This window comes from Caretta caretta, chromosome 9 (assembly GCF_965140235.1).
Source record: "Caretta caretta isolate rCarCar2 chromosome 9, rCarCar1.hap1, whole genome shotgun sequence".
NCBI lineage: Eukaryota > Metazoa > Chordata > Testudines > Cheloniidae > Caretta > Caretta caretta.
Genome location: NC_134214.1, coordinates 16,807,204 through 16,827,419, shown reverse-complemented (window position 1 = coordinate 16,827,419; position 20,216 = coordinate 16,807,204). Strand labels below are relative to the sequence as shown.

Below are 20,216 nucleotides of genomic sequence, written 5' to 3'. Positions count from 1 at the left end.
TTTAGTTATGTTGGATTTGTTTGGATGCACTGAATGTAAAAAGTGTGAAGGTTGAGGTTAGGAGAAAATACTTTCATTTCATATACATATTCAAAGAAAGAGGGGCTAGTTGTCCCCTTTCCCTGTGTTAATCTTCTCCTACTTTGCAGTGCATGGAAGAGAGATGTGGTAATCCCCCTTTTTTTTTTTTGGATTCTGTCCTTGGGGTTTACAGAGCATTGAATAGGGTGAGGGAATAGGTGATTCCCCTCTGTGTCCCCTTTGCCACATGTTTGCAGCACTCTGAATGAGTAACATTGCAGCTGCCATAATAGGGTTTATGATTTTAAATCAAAGTTCTCTGCAAATTAGAGTTATTTAGGGAACATATCCCTACCTTGGTATATTGAATCCATTTCAAGATGAGAGACTGTTTTAGATAAAGATTGTATTCTTCAAATAAATTTGAATGATGATTACTGATCTTTTCCTCTTTTTACAGGTTATATAAAAGGATTGACAAAGATTTGTATTATTAGCCCAAACAATGAATCTTGCAGATGGCCTGGATCTTATTTTCATTGTCAGTAATTTAGGGTAGGAAAACTGACACATGCTAGGATAATTTTTACTGATGCCGACCTTGTAGGGATGTTTAGTTTCCACCAGCAAACCTGGATCAGCCTTTAATTCGTGGATTTATCACTGAATTACCATAATACATTTCTCCAACACTAGAGGTGTGATTTAAACTTGGCTGCACAATAAATAAAGTGACTAAGCTCTGTGTTGGATCCTGTGAGTTGAAAGGGATGTGCTGCGTAAATTGTACACCCAACTGAAATTATCTTTTGGAAGATTTGCATTAAGACCAGCACTGCTCAGTGAAAACAAGTGAGCATTTTTGTATTTTAATACTTAAATGCAAACATATAAGAAAAGTCAGTATGTTTTTTAAAAGAAAAACTTGCAAAAAAAAAGTCTGGTTTTGATCACCAAACCCCAATTTTTCTACTAGATTAATTTAATAGAATGATCTATATATAGTGGTGTAGGGGTATGAAACTATACTCTTTTGTATGTACATTGTGCTGTCCATTTAATAAAAGAGAACTCAACAAATATTTTTAAACCCCCCAAAAAACCTCTTGTTAACCCTTCCACCCTTTAATTTTATGCTGTTACATGCAAAACGGGTTACATTTGTAGCTCTTGCAAGGATTTAATCTTTTAACCTCTATAAGGAGGTGGCACAACATTTGCTGGGCATGATATAATTAAAATAGTTGGAAATTGGTGTGTCTTTAAGAAAAACAAAACAAACACAACTAGGAAGATGCACATTTCAAATTTATTTATTTAAAATTCTGCAGTTCAGTGATGGAAAGTCCACAAACAGATTTCTCTGTAAGTCCAGTTTCTGACCAAAAAGAGAGTGAAGTCCAAGAAGATGGCAGTCCACCAGTAAAAAAAGTAATGACAGAAAAGCATGTAAATAGCAAAGTACAAGCTGTAGTAAATAAGATGCCAACAATAAAGAAGGAAAACATGGATGAATATGAAGACACTCCCATGGAGTCTGATGGAGAAAATGCCAAACCGAACAGTACTACACTATCTGAGTCTTTGAATTTAAATCCTGGTTTGAAACACACATTGGCACAGTTCCATTTAAGCAGCCAGAGTTCACTGGGTGGACCAGCAGCTTTTTCAGCTCGTTATTCCCAGGAAAGCATGTCACCCACTGTCTTCGTGCCTCTTTCATCACCACAGATACTTCCTAGTCCACTGCTCATTCCTTCAGACAGTTCCACAGAGCTCACTCAGAGTATATTGGAGGGAGAATCTATTTCTTGTTTTAAAGTTGGAGGGGAAAAAAGACTCTGTTTGCCTCAAGTGTTGAATTCAGTGCTCCGAGACTTTTCACTACAGCAAATTAATACAGTGTGCGATGAACTGTATATATACTGCTCGAGGTGCACTTCTGACCAGCTTCATATCCTGAAGGTTTTGGGGATCCTTCCATTTAATGCCCCATCCTGTGGGTTGATAACACTGACTGATGCTCAAAGACTATGCAATGCTTTACTACGTCCTCGCACTTTTCCTCAAAATGGCACTCTGCCTCCTGCAAAAAACACATTGGTCCAATTGAAAGAGACTGGCAGTGCCTTTGAAGTAGAGCATGAATGCTTGGGCAAGTGCCAGGGTTTGTTTGCACCTCAATTTTATCTTCAGCCGGATGCTCCGTGTATCCAGTGTTTGGAGTGCTACGGAATGTTTTCACCCCAGACATTTGTGATGCATTCGCATAGATCTCCTGACAAGAGGACCTGCCACTGGGGCTTTGAATCAGCCAAATGGCATTGTTATCTTCATGTTAACCAAAAATATTTAGGCACTTCAGAGGAGAGAAAACTGAAACATCTTTTGGAGGAAATGAAGGAGAAGTTTAGCATGAAAAATCAGAAAAGAATTCACTCCAAAGTAAGTTCAACTACTCTTGAAAAACTTCTGGATCAAAGATGAAATATTTATTTTTAGAAGTATGTTCATTTTTATCAATATGAGTAGGTATCAAACCAAGTATAAGTTAAGGCCACTATAGATCTTTAGCATAGATAATACAAAGCAGTAGTGAATATTCCTTTTGTGTTGGGATTTTTATGGTGGTAGGAAACTTGCCAAAAAACTGTTAATCTAAAAGGTAGGTTTCTTTTTCTTTAAACTGGCAAAAGCTAGGAACTTTAGAGCCATCATGGAAACACTGCGCTACTTTTCTCATTTCAGTTACCAATTTTGTGTGATGTTCTATGTAGTGTGTGTTGCCATGGCTAAGCAAAGCAGGAGGGAGCCTCAGAATGGAGCGTCAGCTTTAATTCTGTTTGTGTCAGTTAAAGCGAGTTTGTTAGCTTACCAAGCACCCACTAGCATGCCATGATTTTTCAATTAATGTAATGGTGCATTGATAAGATACTATTTAAAAACAGAAGACTTTGGTAATTTTTTTCTTCATTAAACAGGTTATATATAATATAGATATGCCATAAATGGTTTTTTAAGCAATCTAACAATTCTTTATGCAAGCACCTTGAGCTACTATGGAGGGACTTGTAATAAAAATATGCAAATAGTATTGCTATAAGTCTATACATTGCTTCACAAACATAGAGCTAGTCTGTGCCACAAAGAGCTCATAATCGAATAATACAATTATTAGCCAAAACATTAAACAGTCCTAGTGAAGGAATTATTAGTGCTTGAAGAAGTGTGTTATAAGAGATTTGGAGGAGAAGTGAGGGTAAGTAATGGGTGAAGATAGGAGATTGTTTGAGGCACTGGTTTCACTGATGTTTGTGTGCAACTATTAATTTTGCTGTAGAGAGAGTTTAAACTTTGAAGGTTTTGAAATGCTTCCCTCTTCCTGTTGGGATATATTGTGTTCTTTGAAGCATTTACTTGTCCATTTGCAAGCTACGGGCCTAATCATACACCCATTAAAGTGAGTGCAAGTTTTGCCATCCAATTCAAGGGAGAAGCAGATAGTCATGAACGTTACAAGTAGTTGGCACCCCTTGGAAACAAGTTCTGAGAAACTATCAGTGTAGGGACCCAGGGGCTGCCCACTTTACAACAGTAACGTGACAGTTATTAATAAGCCAATAGAGAATTTTGACATTTTAACATTATAACATGCCTGTAACAAATTCTCCTTCCGCACATACAATTATTACTAAGCGTGCACAGATGTTCATAGTATGGTTGGTGGTGTGCTTGCTCCTAGAATGATTAACCACTGCATCACTCTCTCATTGCAGTGCCACACACTGGTATAACACCTGCAAAAGTACAAATATGCTTTCTGTGCAATCCCTCTATGCCTTCTATCTCTCAGTGACGGTTTTGACAGCCTAAAGCACTGGCTCTGTCACTTCTCAAGCTGGTTATGCGCAGGCCCAAAAGTAACAAGGGCGATCTTCAGGTGGTTTCTGCTGTGTCCAGTCCATGAAACCCACATGCTCAGAGCAGATCTGAGGGTAGCAGAGGCAGTATTCAGTTTGTGTTGTCTTTTCTTGTTCACCCCAGCAGAATTCTTCTCAGAACTTCTATTTCTTGCTGCTAAAGGGAAACAAAAGAGAATGAAGCATAGTGCACCTGCAGAACAGGAAAACAATAACACAAACTCAGTTTTAAAAATTACTGAATAAAGAATTGAAAGTAATAAAATCAAGCTCCTTGAGCACTGCCACTTCCAGACCCTGAGTTGCCTCACTTTTCTTCTGAACTTTTCACTGTCCAGTTTCATTCCCCTCACAATACAAGTATGCTTTGATCTCACCTATCTTAAAAAATAAAACCCCCTCGATCCGACCTGTTTCACCAATATTATTTCCCTTTTCCCCTTCACCTCCAAGCTAACTGAATTGACTGTCTACAGCTGATGTATTGACTTTCATTCAGCTCAGTTCTTGACTCTCCACAATCCAATTTCCACTCTCCATTCCATTGAAACTGCTCTCACTAAACTCTCTAATGATCTCTACAAGGGCACATGTACACTACAAGTGCTACAGTAGCACAGCTGCAGTACAGCAGGTATGCTGCTGTAGCATAGATACTTGCTATAGCAATGGAAGGGGTAAATAAAAGGGCCCTCCAAAATATATATTGGGACCAGTGCAGTTCAACATAAATAATCTGGAAAAGGGGATGAACAGTGAGGTGGCAAAATTTGCAGGTAATACAAAATTATTCAAGATCGTTAAGTCAAAAGCTGACTTTGAAGAGTTACAAAGAGATCTCACTAAACTGGGTGACAAAATGGTAGATGAAATTCATTGTTGATAAATGCAAAGTAATACACTTTGGAAAAAATAATCCTAGCTATACATACAAAATGTTGAGCTCTAAATTAGCTGTTACCACTCATCAAAGAAATCTTGCAGTCATTGTGGATAGGTCCCTGAAAAGATCTGCTAAATGTGCAGTGGCAGTCAAAAAAGCTAACAATGTTAGGAAAGGGATAGATACTAAGACAGAAAATATCATAATGTTACTACATAAATCCATGGTACACCTTCACCTTATATGTTGCATGTGGTTCTGGTCCCCCATCTCAAAAAAGATATATTAGAAGTGAAAAAGGTTCAGAGACAAGCAATGAAAATTATTAGGGTGTGGAACGGTTTCAGTTTGAGGCGATAGTAAAAAGACTGGGACTGTTCATCGCAGAAAAGAGACAACTAAGGGGAGATATGATAGAGGTCTATAAAATTATGAATGGTATGGAAAAAGTGATTAGGGAAGTGTTATTTACCCTTTCACATAACACAAGAATTAGTGGTCGTCCAATGAAATTAATACAATTTAAAACAAGGAAATATTTTTTCACACAGTGTACAGTCAACCTGTGGAACTCATTGACGTGGGATGTTGTGAAGTCCAAAAGTATAACGGTTCAAAAAAGAATTAGATAAGTTAATGGAGGATAGGTCCATCAGTGGCTATTAACCAGGATGGTCAGAAATGCAACCCCATGCTCCGGGTGTCCTTAAACCTCCAACTACCAGAAGCATCTGGCACTGACCACTGTCGGAGACAGGACACTGGGCTAGATGGACCATTGGTCTGACCCAGTATGCTTGTTCTTCTGTTCATATGTAACTTAAACTCATCATAGCCAAAGCCAAGCTGGCATCTCCCCCAAGCCATTGCCTTCCTTTCCTTTCATGAAGGCCCAACTGGCCTACGTGTCATCACAGCCCTATTTCTGGACCCACATATATAGGCAGTGTCTAAATCTTGCCGCTTCTTATGTATCAGTTCAAAGATCTAACCCCTGTCTATCCAGGCTGCTTAAACTCTTGCCTTGATCACTGTAATCTCCTCCTCTCTGGCCTTGACTGCTGCAGTTGTCTTCTCACCCATCCCCACTTTGGTCTCCCTTTAGTTCATTCAGAATGCTGGTAGGATCATTTCAGTAGCTCATTGCTCTGACCACCTGACCCCTACCTCTTTGCATCCCTCCCATTGACTATGCTTCTGATGAAGGATTTTAAAGGTAACGACTATTTAACCCCACCTTACCAAGATCTTATGTTGTTGACCTTCACCTTTGCTCTGTCCATGATCTCTGTTTTGATTGCCTGCTAGTCTGCTTTTCCCACACGTGCCGCCACACTGCTCATTAGGTATGGGGAAAACTCCCAGTCACAATCTGCAGAGTCAACCGTTTTTCTTCTGAATCTCTCCTTAAATCCTACCTCTGCAGTAGTACTTAAAAACAAACCAACAAAAAACAACCAACCAAAAACAAAAAACAAACCAAAAAAACCCCATTCAAACCGCTGCCAACTGATAATGGCTTAGCAGGTTATGAGCTGAAACCACTACCTACTATGCTCATTTAACGGATACCTTGTCTTCCCATACCATTACATCGCCATTTGTCTTTCATTCACATGTTATGTCTTGTCTTACCTTGTGAGCTTTTTTGAGACAGAAAGGGTCTGAGTTACTTGTTTGTACAGTACCTACCACAGTGGTCTTCAGATCCCTGGCTGAGGCCCTAGATGCTACCATAATACAAATATAAATACATTTCTTCATTTTATATGCATACTTTTATTAAGTTTTTGGCAATGACTTTATTTGTTTTGGGCTTTTTAGAAAAGAGCCTGGAAGCATTTGTTTTATATAAAATCATTTTTATATAGCTTTTACAAACATGAGTAAAATGAGGTCAAATTTTAGGCTTACCAGCTTTGATAATGTCTTTTTATGTACAGTACATTCAAATATTCATTAACTACTTAAAATCTGTGATTTGGTTGGATGTGCTTATATGTGCATATACAGTCTATATTTAAATGGACACTTTCCCTCAGGGGCTGAAAATGTTATTAATAGTTTGGTTTAGAGTGGCTGGACCTGGACAGTGAGTGAGAGAAAAGGAAAATATTTTAATTATATATTTAAATGTATTTGCCAGAGGCTTTACCAAGTAACATTTTCATTGTATTTCGAATAATTCAGTTGTGAAATAGACACAAAGGAGAACATGTACATTAAAAAAACTGGTCTGATAGCATAGTAATGTATAACATAATTGTATAAAAGGTCATCTATAAGTTAAAACATCTGATATAAAAGGTGGAGATAATGTAATCCAGAAATGGTAAAAGTAAAAATCATGCTGTACAATAGCTACTACATAAGTAGAAAAATGAATATAAAGTATTTAAATTATCAGAATGACCTGACTAATAGACTGGAATCCAGCTTCTCAGGCCATTTGTGTGGAAGTTATGTGTTCTCTGTATTTCAAATCCTTTACATTTAAGGCAGTATTTATTGTTTTAAAAGTTTTTACCATTCTGGGACCTAGCTCCTTTGCGACCTACATCTCCCCAATGTCCTGTCCTGAGATCAGAAGGGGGCATTCTTGATTTTAGTTCCTAAGATTGAACTTGGTGTACTGGAGATTCTGATTGGAGGGTTGTTGGCTACGGAGCTTGCTCTCTGTCATGGTCTGCTAGAGTTCAAGTTTGACGCTACATGGCGAAGTGCAAAGTACACTTATCTAATCAGGTATTCTCTCAACAGCTAAGGATGTAGTTATGCGAACTTATTTTTGGGATTCCTACTGTAAAGTTGTGATATATTGGTAGATGATATATGTGCACACTTTTAAAAAAAATTTTCGTAGATGTTAAAATATGTGTTGCTCATGTGTGTATCAGACTCTTCTCTAGTAATATTACTGCTTTTTGCACAGTGGAGCATTGAATATTGCCAGAAATTGATAAGGAATGTTTCCCAGGCTCCATATTCTTGAAACAAAATGAACAAAAATTTCTCTTCAAATATGAAATGAGGAAGGCTTTTACAATGTCACTCCTTGGTAATATCTAAAGTATGTCAGTATTTCAAGATAACATTGTTTAGTCATGTTATTGTGGTGAATCTTTCCCTCCTCTATAAACAAACGTCTATGACTAGTAAAATCCCCTAGTGTGTGATTGGAGTAATTTGCTCTTGCTTTTTCTTTGTAGACTTCATTTTGCAATAAAGTGTGTGACAACTGTGTAAAGTGAGATGAACATTTCATTGCAGCATAGGCCCTGTCCTTGCCCTCATTAGCAATCCTGGGTTCTACTTCCCTTTACTACATATAATTATAGTATGCTTCTGGCAGAAATTTGGAAGGCCAATGAAATCTTTGTATGGATTTTTAGGAGTTTTTCCATGCAGTTCAGTATGTAGACTTGGCTCGGGGATAAAGTGCACATTACTACTTTTTCCCTCTTGCTTTCTATATATAGCTAATATAGATATTGTTAAAGTTGAATTATGTGTAATACAGTACATTTCTAAAATAAATAAGCAGCATCTTTTAATAAAGAAGTTAATATCTGTAGCTTTAAGGTATATATTTGCAGTGTAGACACCCATTCTGTCTTTTTGCATGCCATATTTCAGTCTAAGAGTTATCAGTTACTGAAATGCCATATGTGAAAAATAATCCATTTGTGTTGTGTCTCTGAGCCAATTTTAAACAAGCATTAGTGAATGTTCTATGTTTATATTTAATGCAGTTTCATCTTTATCCATAGTTGGATGGGACAAATTAGAGGTCATGCAGCTTTCCTTGCCCCGCATTGCTGCTCTTCATTGGCCTATATTTCCTTTCTCCTCTCTCTGTTCCCTCATCTGCCTTATGCTGCCCAGCTTGAAATAAAATGAGTTTATTGTATAAATGCCATTAATAATTGAATAACATTTTTACTAACTCTTTAGCAAAGCTGACTTCTTAGAAGTTGAAAGATGAGTAAAAACAATCCTAAATTGGTTTTATTTATTTATTTTTTCTTCAGTCAGATCCTCAGCAAAGCCTAGAATTGCAGCAATGGTATCCAGTTATAAAGCATGAAGCAGACCCTGTTACTCAGTCACATTCTTTCATCCATCCCAGGTAACTGAACATCTTCTACAGAAATGTGTATGTTAAGTCTAATAGTTTTTAATTATTCAAAGATTATTTTAGGTTTTAAAATGTAATTATAACTTGTTAACTGAAATTTTATGGGAAAATTGCAGCATATTACACAAGGATAAGTTAAGTCTACTGGATTTTTTTAGTGTAAGGTAGTGAAGTTGTCATGCTTAGTGCTAATAAACAAATGATACATCACTTAATAGTAACTTTGTTTTGCTTAATAGAGATGTTTGAGCATTGTTGAACTGGAAAAAATTGGAAAGTGCAATCACACTGAGTCACTTTTCAAAGTAAAAATGGCTTTGTGATGGATGCTAAATTCTAACCTCTCTGTAACTTAATGTGTGTGTAGAACGCCACACACCTCATTAATGCCATAATTGAAATATAATTTTCATGTGTAACTAGGACTAAATCTTTCCATAGTTTGTATTCTACATTGAAGCAAGGTGAAACCTCACCCTTCTGATGACATGTCTGTAAAATGCTGACTACTGCCGTTGTTTAGTCGATTCCCTGATTTCACAAACCAAGCACATTTCTTCAGCATAGCACTTGTTGGTTCCCTGATTTCACAAACCAAGCACATTTCTTCAGTATAGCACTCACTTCGTCCTTATAGCAGCCAGAAAAAGTGTTTTTTCTTTGAGTATGTGTTAATGTGTGCACTGTAGGTGCACATGTGCCTCATGTGTGTGAGATAAGATTCCTTTGAATAGTCATGTTTATGGGGGCCACTCATGCACCCTGTGCCTCCTTGTGTTTCTGAGTGAGGGACATAAAGGATGGAGTGGCCTTGAACCTTCCTTGGTTTCCTCTTACTGCCTGTGGTAGCGAAACGGATTTTAACAAGTGTCCAAACCAGTACTCTTGAGAGCTTCAAAACCTCTGTTTTTCACAAAAATGGGTGAAGAACTTCATCTTCTTTACCTTTTCATATTGGACATTTCCAGAAGAAAAGAAAAGAACTCCAACATCAATGCTCTTCCCCCCTGCCAGACACACCGTGTTATGGCTAGGTGAGGAGCTTTGCAGCAGCTGCCTCTTTTCATGGTAGACTAAGCTATCAGGGTTCAAACCCTGCTTGTCCTGTGATGGCCTCATCCCACTTATGGATGGACTCAGTCTATGCCTTTCCCCCTCGGAAGAGAGCCACATCCCAGACAGGTGCTCTATGTGCTGGTCTTTCCCCTCAAGGATTAACAAGTCCAGTAATACTCGGCTCAGGTTACATCTGCTAGAGCAGTCCATGCAGGTCACTTATGACCCAGAAGAGATGCTAACAGCTTGACCTGAGCCAAAGAAATAATTTGCTAATACTCCTCAAGCAGACACCATACTCTGGGGTTTCGAAGAGAAGGATACATTGAAGAAGGAGCCAACAACATTGGTACTGATAACTTCAATGATGGTGACTTGGCACCAATTACCTTGGCACCAACTCTGACAAGGCCAGCATGTGTGCCACTAACACCAAAGGAAAACTCTGAGAGGGAAAGCGGGTTGGAGTGCAAACACTGTGCCAAGCACCACATCGGACCCCCTCACAAAAAGGACTCAAAACCCTACTTCTCCAAAGGTAAAGCTTCCAAATTCCTGATGGTTCCCAAATTGGACAAGAAAAGCCAGTCAGCTGATGTAGCAAGTGGTAAAGAAGTCCTGGTGCTGGCCTCACTATTGACCTCAGCACTGGTAGCCAAACCTGTCAAGGGTTTGAGCTATACCTAAATAGAGGAACTGGAGACATCCACTGCTCCAAACAGCGACCAACGCAGGCTCTCCTAGCACTTGAATTATGCCACTCTACAGCCCCGCTGTTTGAGGAAGTATACTCCATTGCCAAATCATTCTTACCGATGTTGAATAGAGATCTCTCTCCCCTACTATTGGATAGTGACCCTAGGGAGAGTTCTGGAGGCCACTAATTCTGGGTCCCACTTCTGTAAAGCCATGAATGGCACTGGGTCAACCATCCTCAACCTGGCCAGCAACTTTATAGCATGTCACCTTGGCCATTCTGGCCGTACTGAGGACCAGTGTCAGATATGTTCCGGAGCAGATGCCTCTCTCATACATTGGTGCAAAGGACATCTTACTTCCAAGTAGTATCATTAGCCAGGCAATTCACTCCAGAACCAGAGGTCTGCATCCAGGAGCAGGTGACAACTGAGGGACAGCAACAATCTCACTCGCTACCTAAGGAATCATTCCTGTCGTCAGATAAAGCAGTAGTACCAGCAGTCAATTTTGAGGCTTTCTGGGACCTTTGTCCCAGATCACGGAGATCCTAGACATTGAAACCACAGTCATCCAGGGGAAGTCCCACAAACTTTTTCATATACTGAGCTCTACAACTCCATCCAGGATCGCTTACCTTTCAAATAGGGTATAGCTGAGCTGGCAAAGGGACTTTGGCAAACACTGTCTATTTTTCGTCCCACATCTAAATGAATGGAAAAGAGATACAAGGTACCCCTGAAGGGCTTTGAATCTTTCTATGCCCACCTAAACACGGGGTACAGAGGATACACCTAAAGGTAAAGACCCTAAGAAACTGGAATGCTTCGGGTTCAAAGTATACTCTTTTGCCGCCTCACCACAGTTCCAGGTTGCGAACTACCAGGCCCTGTTTGCAAAATAACTTCTTCACGTGGGAAAGGGTCACTCCCTTCCTAAGATCCCCCAGGAGAATAGGGAGGAACTAAAAAATATCAGTAAAGGGTCAAATGGTTGCTAGAATGTCATTGCAAGTGGTCTTGGACACAGCTGATATCAGCATGGGGTGGAAGATCGATGGCCATGGCCATTATGATCAGGCGGTCCTCATGGCTTCTAGCATCTGGTGTACCAAAAGAGGAATAAACTACCATAGGGGACATGCCCTTTAAAGGGTTGGAGCTCTTTAGCCACAGAACAGAGAAAGTGCTCCCTTTATGTGCGGTCATTAGGGACTTAAACCCTGAGTCCCTCCTGAAAAACATAAATACCAGCCCCAGAAGTAGAGGACGGTCCTATTCTCAATAGGTGTTCTATTCTCAAGCTTGACAGCCTGAGTACCTGCCAAAAGATGCCCATTGTCAACCTCTTTAGTCACACATCTGGCAGTCATAGAGACAGCAGGTTTGATAGGAGTGTCGAGAATGACACTGGAGCCAATCCAGAGCTTATTGCTACCTTTGGGAACCCCTTGCCATTGGGCGTGGGATGCTATAACAGCCTACAAATGGGTGCTAGATATCATTGCCGAAGGCTACTATATCCATTTCTATTCCTTGCCTCCACCCACCTTTCTTCCCCATCCCTCTGCAGGGACCATTCTTGTGTCCTCATTGTTTCTTCTAGGAGCCACAAAGCTAAATTTCCTGTAACTGTGCAGCCGCACAGCAGGCTATAAAGGGCTGTGCCGGGGGGAGAGGCACCCCTCACCCAGCCCAGGCCCTCTGGAACTGCTGCAGCTGGGGAGAGGAACCCCTCCCCCAGCCCAGCCCAGGCCCTCCGGAACTGCCACAGCTGGGGAGAGGAGCCCCTCGCTCGGACCAGCCCCGCCGGAGCGCCTCCCCCGGCCTAGCCCAGCCCAGGTCCGCCAGAGCTGCCGCGGAGAGGAGCCCCTCCCCTCGTCCAGCCCAGGCCCACTGGAGCTGCCGCAGCTAGGGAGAGGAGCCCCTCCCCTAGAGCCCTCATCCTCCCACACACCAACCCCCTGCCCTGGCTCTGAGCCCCCTCCTGCACTCCAGTCCCCTCATCCCCAGCCCTACCCCAGAGTCTGCACCCCCCCAGCCAGAGCCCTCACCCCCCTGCACCCCACCCTCTGCCCCAGCACTGAACCCCCTCCCACACTCTGAACCCCTCGGCCCCACCCCCACCACACATCGCCTCCATATTGGTGCACATAACAAAATTTATTCCACACATAGACTTAAAAAATTAGAAGGAACACTGCCACAGAGGTACCACTTCTAGGATATAGTAGAAGAAGTCTCTACTCCCAATATTTCCATATCCCAAAGAAGAAAAGGGGTTGATCGTTCAGGATCCAAAGTTGTAGGATTGAACAAATACATACACGGCCTCATATGCAAGATGGTAACACTTACCTCCATCATTCCATCTCTTCAGGCACAAGACTGGTTCATGGCTTTCGACTTACAGGATATGTACTTTCACATAGCCATCAACCTGGCCCACAGAAACTACTTGAGGTTCACAGTAGTGCCAGATCTCTACTAATACAACTACTGCCATTCAGACTGTTCACAGCACCAAGAATCTTCACAAAATGCCTAGCGGTGGTAGTGGCGCACCAAGAAGACAGGGCATCCATGTCTGTCCTTACCTGGACTATTAGCTGATCAGAGACAGGTCCCAGCAGGGGATGATGATAAACCTTGAATATGCACTCTGTTTGCTCAGATGAGCCTCATAGTGAAGTACTGAAAAATCATCTCTCATTCCATCACAGATGATAGAGTTCATGGGAATTATGATCAATTACAGGTAAGAGAGAGTGCATCTTCTCGAGGACAAATTCCTGTTATTGCAATTACTACTACTCAAGATAAAAATCAAGCTTGGCTACAATGATACTGGCCTGCCATGGAGGGTTGGGCCATATGTCAACATGCACATACATGACGCTGCTTATTTGACTTCTTCTGTGGCTTCTGTAACTCTGGCTTATGTCAGTCTACTCTCTGGTGATATGCTGGATGGACAGAAAGATGTTGTTGTCACATCATGTTGTTGCAGAACTAGGATACTGGCTAGAACTGAACAGTGTATGAGGAGAGGTACGATTCTCAGTCCCCTCTCTGACAAGGACTTAATCACTGATGCGTCAGGAATAGAATGGGGAGCCCACCGGAACCACGTACAAATGCAAGGGACATCGTCCCTAGCAGACATGGCATACTATGTAAATGTCTTAGACCTCTGAGCCATCAGGCTAGCCTCTGTGGTTCTTCACTTCCTGAGTGTCAGCAATAAGCTGGTGGACTTGCTGAGAAGACAGTTTGAGACTAGTCATGAGTGGTTGCTGTAGAGGTCTGTCATAGAGACTAGTCCCTGGGCACTTCCCATGATAGACCTGTTCACCACCAAGAACAATGCCAAATTCTTGAAGTTTTGTTCCAGAGGTGGCATGAGTCTGGGGTTGTTACCACATGCCTTCCTTTTTCATCTGGTCTTTCAGTTAATCCCCTGATCCCCAGGATCTTTTCCAGAGTCAGATGAGAGAGAGCCACAATCATTCTTTTAGCTCCCTATGGGCAGAGGTAGTTGTGTCTGACAGACCTGCTACAGATGTCTGTTCAGCTACCAGGCTTCCCAGACCTAGTTTCACAACATTACAGTGAGATAATATATCCAGACATGAAGTCCCTGCATCTAACAGCCAGTTTCTGAAATCTGCAAGGCGGTCATGTGGAGTTAACCTACTGACTTTTGTCAAGCATTAAAGCATTAAAATGCCAAGTTCAGGAGAGAAAGACTACAAACTCTGTTGGACTGATGTAGGTGATATTCCTCATCCCACTATCCAGAGGGATACTGTTTGCCAGTCACCTACAATGGGGTTCACACTGACACAAATTCACAGAAGAAAGAATAATTTCTTGCCCTGCATTAACTGTGGTTCTTAGAGATGATGTAGTTAGTGGGGATCCTGTGGCCCTGCCCTCCATCCCTACTTTCAGAATCCCCTATTGTCACAGTCTTTGAATTTCAAGGGAACCCAGGGATGGTTGTGGCCACAACACCCCTTTTGTCCTCCTGTGGGAGCACAAGGGGGCACTTGTGCAGCCTCAGTAGATGCATTTATTTAAAAAAAAAATCAGTCTTGCAAATGCACTTCTGCAGTGGGATCCACGCTGACTACAACATCTCAAAGAACCACAGTTGCTGTAGAAAGAAAAGGAGTACTTGTGGCACCTTAGAGACTAACCAATTTATTTGAGCATGAGCTTTCGTGAGCTGTAGCTCACGAAAGCTCATGCTCAAATAAATTGGTTAGTCTCTAAGGTGCCACAAGTACTCCTTTTCTTTTTGCGAATACAGACTAACACGGCTGTTACTCTGAATCGAGTTGCTGTAGAGTATGCGTCCTTCTATTCCCCTGTAATTTCCCCCTTCCCCTCCCATGTGTCATTTTCCTTCAAATCTGTTGTGATGAGCCCTGCACTTATACAATAAAATCAGTCAGAGTTAGAGGTGTATGTCAGTAGTATTGCCAACCCCAAATGTTCAAAAATTTAAAGTCAAGCTCCAGAAGATCATGCAATTGGCTTAAAAATCATTATTGGGAAAAAAAGTCATGAATTTGGGGTTCTTACTTGTCTTCTGGTTTCTTAGCTTTAGGGTATGCTTGGTTCACATTTCCAGGCTTACTTTTTAAAATGAAAGCTGAGATACTCACTCACATAATCACTTGACTCCAGGAGCTTGAGCTTTAAGACAAACATCAAGTATTGTGAGACTTATGATAAATAGAGTCCAGCACCGATATAAAATTTGTATCTGCATCCGAGTCATGATCTGCAAAAATGGTCCGGAGATATAAGGCAGATATCTGTGGATTTGCAGGGCTCTAGCGATAAAATCACATAGTGGGCAAAACTGGTGATGCTGAACAGGACTTTAAAAAATCAAATTCATGGAAGTTCAGGTACGATTCTCAGTGATTTTACACATTTTTTTTCAAATTATTTCTTCTGTTCCCCACCTTCTTTATCTAGAGTTTCATTTATATATTTAAGAAAAGAATACCGAAACACTGTATGACTAGTGTGTTAGCTTGCATTATTATCTAATTAAACTTTTTATTTCTGAGCGAGACTGACTGATTTGCAGTTTTTACATTGCATGCTTTCTCTAAAATATGCAACTATGAGAAACAGTAAGGAAAATAGGTGGAAACAGAAAATATACTGTGTGGCATTGTTTTCCTTTCAAATGGCCACAGCTCCAATAGCATAGCAACATTCTGTGTGTCATAGTAGGCGGTATATTAGTGCTTAGTACAGATTCATACTTAAATCTTTTTAACAGATAATATCAATGCAGACCAGTGGCTTTCCTACTGTCTCCTGATTAGAAACCTGTCAGAACATAATTTCCAGTGGGAGAGTAGAATTATTAGCATCTTGTCTGTTCAGTAATCTTAAATATAAACAAAAATTTAAAAACTTCTACATTGGTTTGTCTGAGGCACAATGTTTTGAAAAATATGACCTTTAATAGTATAAGCTTCTCTTTTGGTATCCTCCCTGACTACTATTCTGTATCGTGATGCACTGATACACCAGACCTAAGTTCCCTCTAAGCTGCACGGCCACGCAGCAGGCTATCAAGGGCCATGCAGGCACGCAGCCACAGGGGCCTGGACTGGAGAAGAGAGAGGTAGGGGATGTGCAGGGCTGAGGCAGGGAGAGGTGCCTCTCTCCCAGCCCTGGAGCTGCTGCAACTGGGGAGAGGTACTTTTCCCCAGCCCTGGGCCGCTGCAGTAAGAGAGAACTGGGTGGAGTCCTCTCTCCCCACTACAGCCCCAGGGCAGCCTTCACCCCCCTGTACTCCAACCCTTTGCTCTAGCCCTGAGCCCCCTTCCGCACCCCAAACCCCTCATCCTCAGCCCCACCTCAGCGCCTCCACCCCCAGCCAGAGCCCTCCCCGCACCCAACTATCTAACCCAGCCCCGAGCCCCCTCCCACACTCCAAACCCCTTGGCCCCACCCTTGCCCCACATCACCTCCATATTGGTGCACATAAAATTCATTCTACAAATGGATGTAAAAAATTAGAGGGAACATTGCACAAGACCTAATCATTAAGATTGATGGGAAGAAGTTTTCTTCTGAACTGAAAATGTGAATTCTTTCTGTGAAAGAATATATTTGCTGTGTGACTGATGTACTGGTGATTAATATAAATTTCTTTTTGGTACTGAATGAAGTAGTTTGGGAGATTCCAGCAGTGCATTGTAAATAAATCTGGCTCTCAAAAATAATTTTCAGAGAAGAAACGACCCTTTTAACAGCCCACTTAGTTAACTGAGTAAGGAATATGATTAATCTCTGAGTGCAACTGCTGATTTCACCTTGGTAATCTTCTTTAACAACTTATTACAGTGACATACTGTTAATGTAAGAGTTGTAAGAGTTCTAAGGTGTCTTGTAACAGTCTAGAGACTGTGAACCCAGTTTTTAAAAGAAGAATCTTTAATGGAATGTCCATATCGAACATTTGAATCCTCAGATTAATACTTGAGAAATTAAAATGGTCATTTAACATGCATAAGTGCCTTTATAGTTTTAATTTTATCTTTTGTATCCAATGAGTAATTTGTACATCATGTTAAAGTAATCAACTGAAAATTGGATTCCTCCGCTTGATTTGGTTCTGAAGATCCTAGATTATGTAATCACTGCATAAAGATTCAGTAGATAGCTATGCTTTCTATTATACAAGAACAATTTAAAAGGGAACATAAGAACGGCCATGCGGGGTCAGACCAAGGGTCCATCTAGCCCAGTATCCCATCGTCCAACAGTGGCCAATGCCAGGCGCCCCAGAGGGACTGAACAGAACAAGTGATCTATTCCTTGTCGCCCATTCCCAACTTCTGGCAAACAGAGGCTAGGGACACCATCCCTGCTGATCCTGGCTAATAGCCATTGATGGACCTATCCTCCATTAATTTATTCTTTTTTGAATCCTTTATATAGTCTTGACCTTCACAACATCCTCTGGCATTCATTTATTTTCTCTTGCAAATTTTTTATACTTATGAAACATTTAATATTTGAAATCATCTTAAATATAACTTACTGCTGCTTTAATTCACATTTGTTAAATCTTAGGGTTTTTTTGTTAATTTTGCTATTCTACTCTTTCAGCCATTACCTTTACATGTGTGATAAAGTGGTTGCTCCAAATGTATCCCTTACATTGCAATGTAAAGAAGCTACAAAAACAGCAGTCAAGATTTCAGAAGTAATTAAATCTTTACCTGGACAGTCACAGAAACCATTCAATAGTGTCAAACACAAAAAAGCTGCCTCCTATCCAGAGCTCTCTCTTGAAGAGCAGGAAAAAATCGACTTAAAAACTAGCACAGAACTGCATAAAAGTGTGGGTGAGTAGATAATGAAATTTGAAACGTGCTGTCATGTTCTTTCAGTTTTTATACCCAATAATATCTACTTTAGTAAAGATCAAAGGCAAGCCAATTTTGTAATTTTCATATATTACTGCATTCTTTTTCTACATTCTTATGCATTTTACATAATCTTATAGGTTGTTTTGTATTTTTGCAATCTGGAATTTCAACAAACAAATTTCTACAAGTGTTCTGCTACCTTTTTGTCTTCTAAAGATCCACCTATGTCAACTAATTGTACAAGAAGAGGGAAATCTGAACATGCCACTTCCAAAGCCGCTGCAGAATCTAACCAGGTTGAAGTAGGCAATGGTGCACAAACCTCATCCCCAACTCCTATCAAGGACATCAATTGTGAAGATGACAAGGGAAGAATCATGGAGGAAGTAATGAAAACCTACCTTAAACAGCAAGAAAAACTGAATACTATTTTGCAAAAGAAGCAGCAGCTTCAAATGGTATGGTACCAACCTTTGATTTTATCACCAGAAAACTGTTGTTCCTTTTAACTTGTTGGTCCCAGAATCAGTGCTACTGTTACAAATAAAGCACAAGTGATACTTCATATTAGGAACCTGACATTCACTATATTGTCTTTCTAATGTACGTTATGTTAACATTTACAGGATAAACTATAAAACCATTTTTAATTGATTTTACCGAGTTTCAGATCTTGGTACACGTGTATTGCCACTTGGGAGAAAAAAACCCACGTGCTTCACTTTCTAATTAATTTTTGGTGCTTAGATATTTCTTTCAATGTGCATTGCATATTTTAATAGAATTCTTTAAGTATAATTGTCAAAATCCTCTTTTTAACCAAAATAATCCATAGGTATTCTATGGTGTTAATTTGTAGGTTTGGAGGTTAAATACTCAACCAGTATATGACCTTAATAATTAAAGTATAGCTTAATAGCTGACTGTATTCAAACCTTGTGTTTTTTCTATCACATGCCAGATAGTTTAAGATCTTGCTGCTGTCTAAACCATTACCGGAATAGAAACTTCCTTTGTCTACTATTGTTTCACTAGCAGTTGACATAATTTACTCTACATTTAACCGATGAAATGAGCTGTAGCTCACGAAAGCTTATGCTCAAATAAATTGGTTAGTCTTTAAGGTGCCACAAGTTCTCCTTTTCTTTTTGCGAATACAGACTAATGCAGCTGTTACTCTGAAATCTACATTTAACCATTTCAAATGAGCTGCAAGTTGCTAGCTAGTTGAACAATAATTATTTGACTCAGTTTTGAATAAAATTTAAGATTACCTCTCACATACTGTCAGATCATGTCTTAGGCTTTTGACCTATTAAGTAAAATTAACAAAAGGGAAGAATTCTTAATGAATAAAACTATGCTTTGAGTTTATATCTGTGGTAGAAAAATTGAGGAGGTTTGGTCAATAGAAAAATCTCAACCTTCTTCGAGCTATCATTGGCATTTAGAATTGGCAGATAACAAAAGCTTTGACTTTTATCTTTGTGTGTGGTACAATATGGTACACTTACTTTTGAAATAATGTATCAATGCTGTATTCATTGATAGCTAAGATTTAATTCAGCAATAATAAAATGTCATTTCCAGAGTAGTGTAATATATTTTAAAAAACAGTTCAGGTACTGTACTTAAATTTCTTTTTTTTACAGGATATTTCTGTTGTTAACTAGAATTAAACAGCATTGGCTTTACAAAAATAGTTACCTAATATTCTTGCTAAAGTTGTATTCACACAATTTTTATGCATGCACACTACATTTGTATACCAAATTTTACACTAGGCCTTATGTACCTGAAAATATAATTTAATAATAAATGAGACTGAAATTCAGCCCATTGCAGAAGTTAAGGGCTTGCATGGTGCCCAAGGCTTTGTGCTGGCCCTCTGCAGTGGGGTGAATTTCATGCTTATTTAGTTTAGTATGAAATAGAGTTTTGTGTTTGTTTATACCTGAAGTTTGCATCTACATTTGCACAAGGACCTTTGCTCTACTTGAGTCCCTCTTAAACCTTGTGATAAAGTTTAGCACTGTCATTGGTGTATAGGTCCTGTTGACACTGTGGTAATCTTTACTCTGAATGAATAAA

General features: G+C 40.1%; 1 protein-coding gene across 3 annotated transcripts in view; it reads left to right on the top strand.

Annotated features, from left to right (window-relative positions):
- SKIL (SKI like proto-oncogene) overlaps positions 1–20,216 on the top strand; it is a 34,825-nt gene that overhangs the window by 1,200 nt on the left and 13,409 nt on the right. Inside the window, exons 2-6 of one of the 3 annotated variants that reach the window (XM_048864165.2) lie at positions 482–873; positions 1,353–2,466; positions 8,856–8,953; positions 17,863–18,101; positions 18,342–18,583. In XM_048864165.2, coding sequence (XP_048720122.1) covers positions 1,360–2,466; positions 8,856–8,953; positions 17,863–18,101; positions 18,342–18,583 — 1,686 coding nt within the window. In that variant the 5' untranslated portion in view covers positions 482–873; positions 1,353–1,359. Of the gene's footprint in view, positions 1–481; positions 2,467–8,855; positions 8,954–17,862; positions 18,102–18,341; positions 18,584–20,216 lie in introns of all 3 variants that reach the window. The other 2 variants (XM_048864164.2, XM_048864167.2) reach the window with 2 other exon arrangements.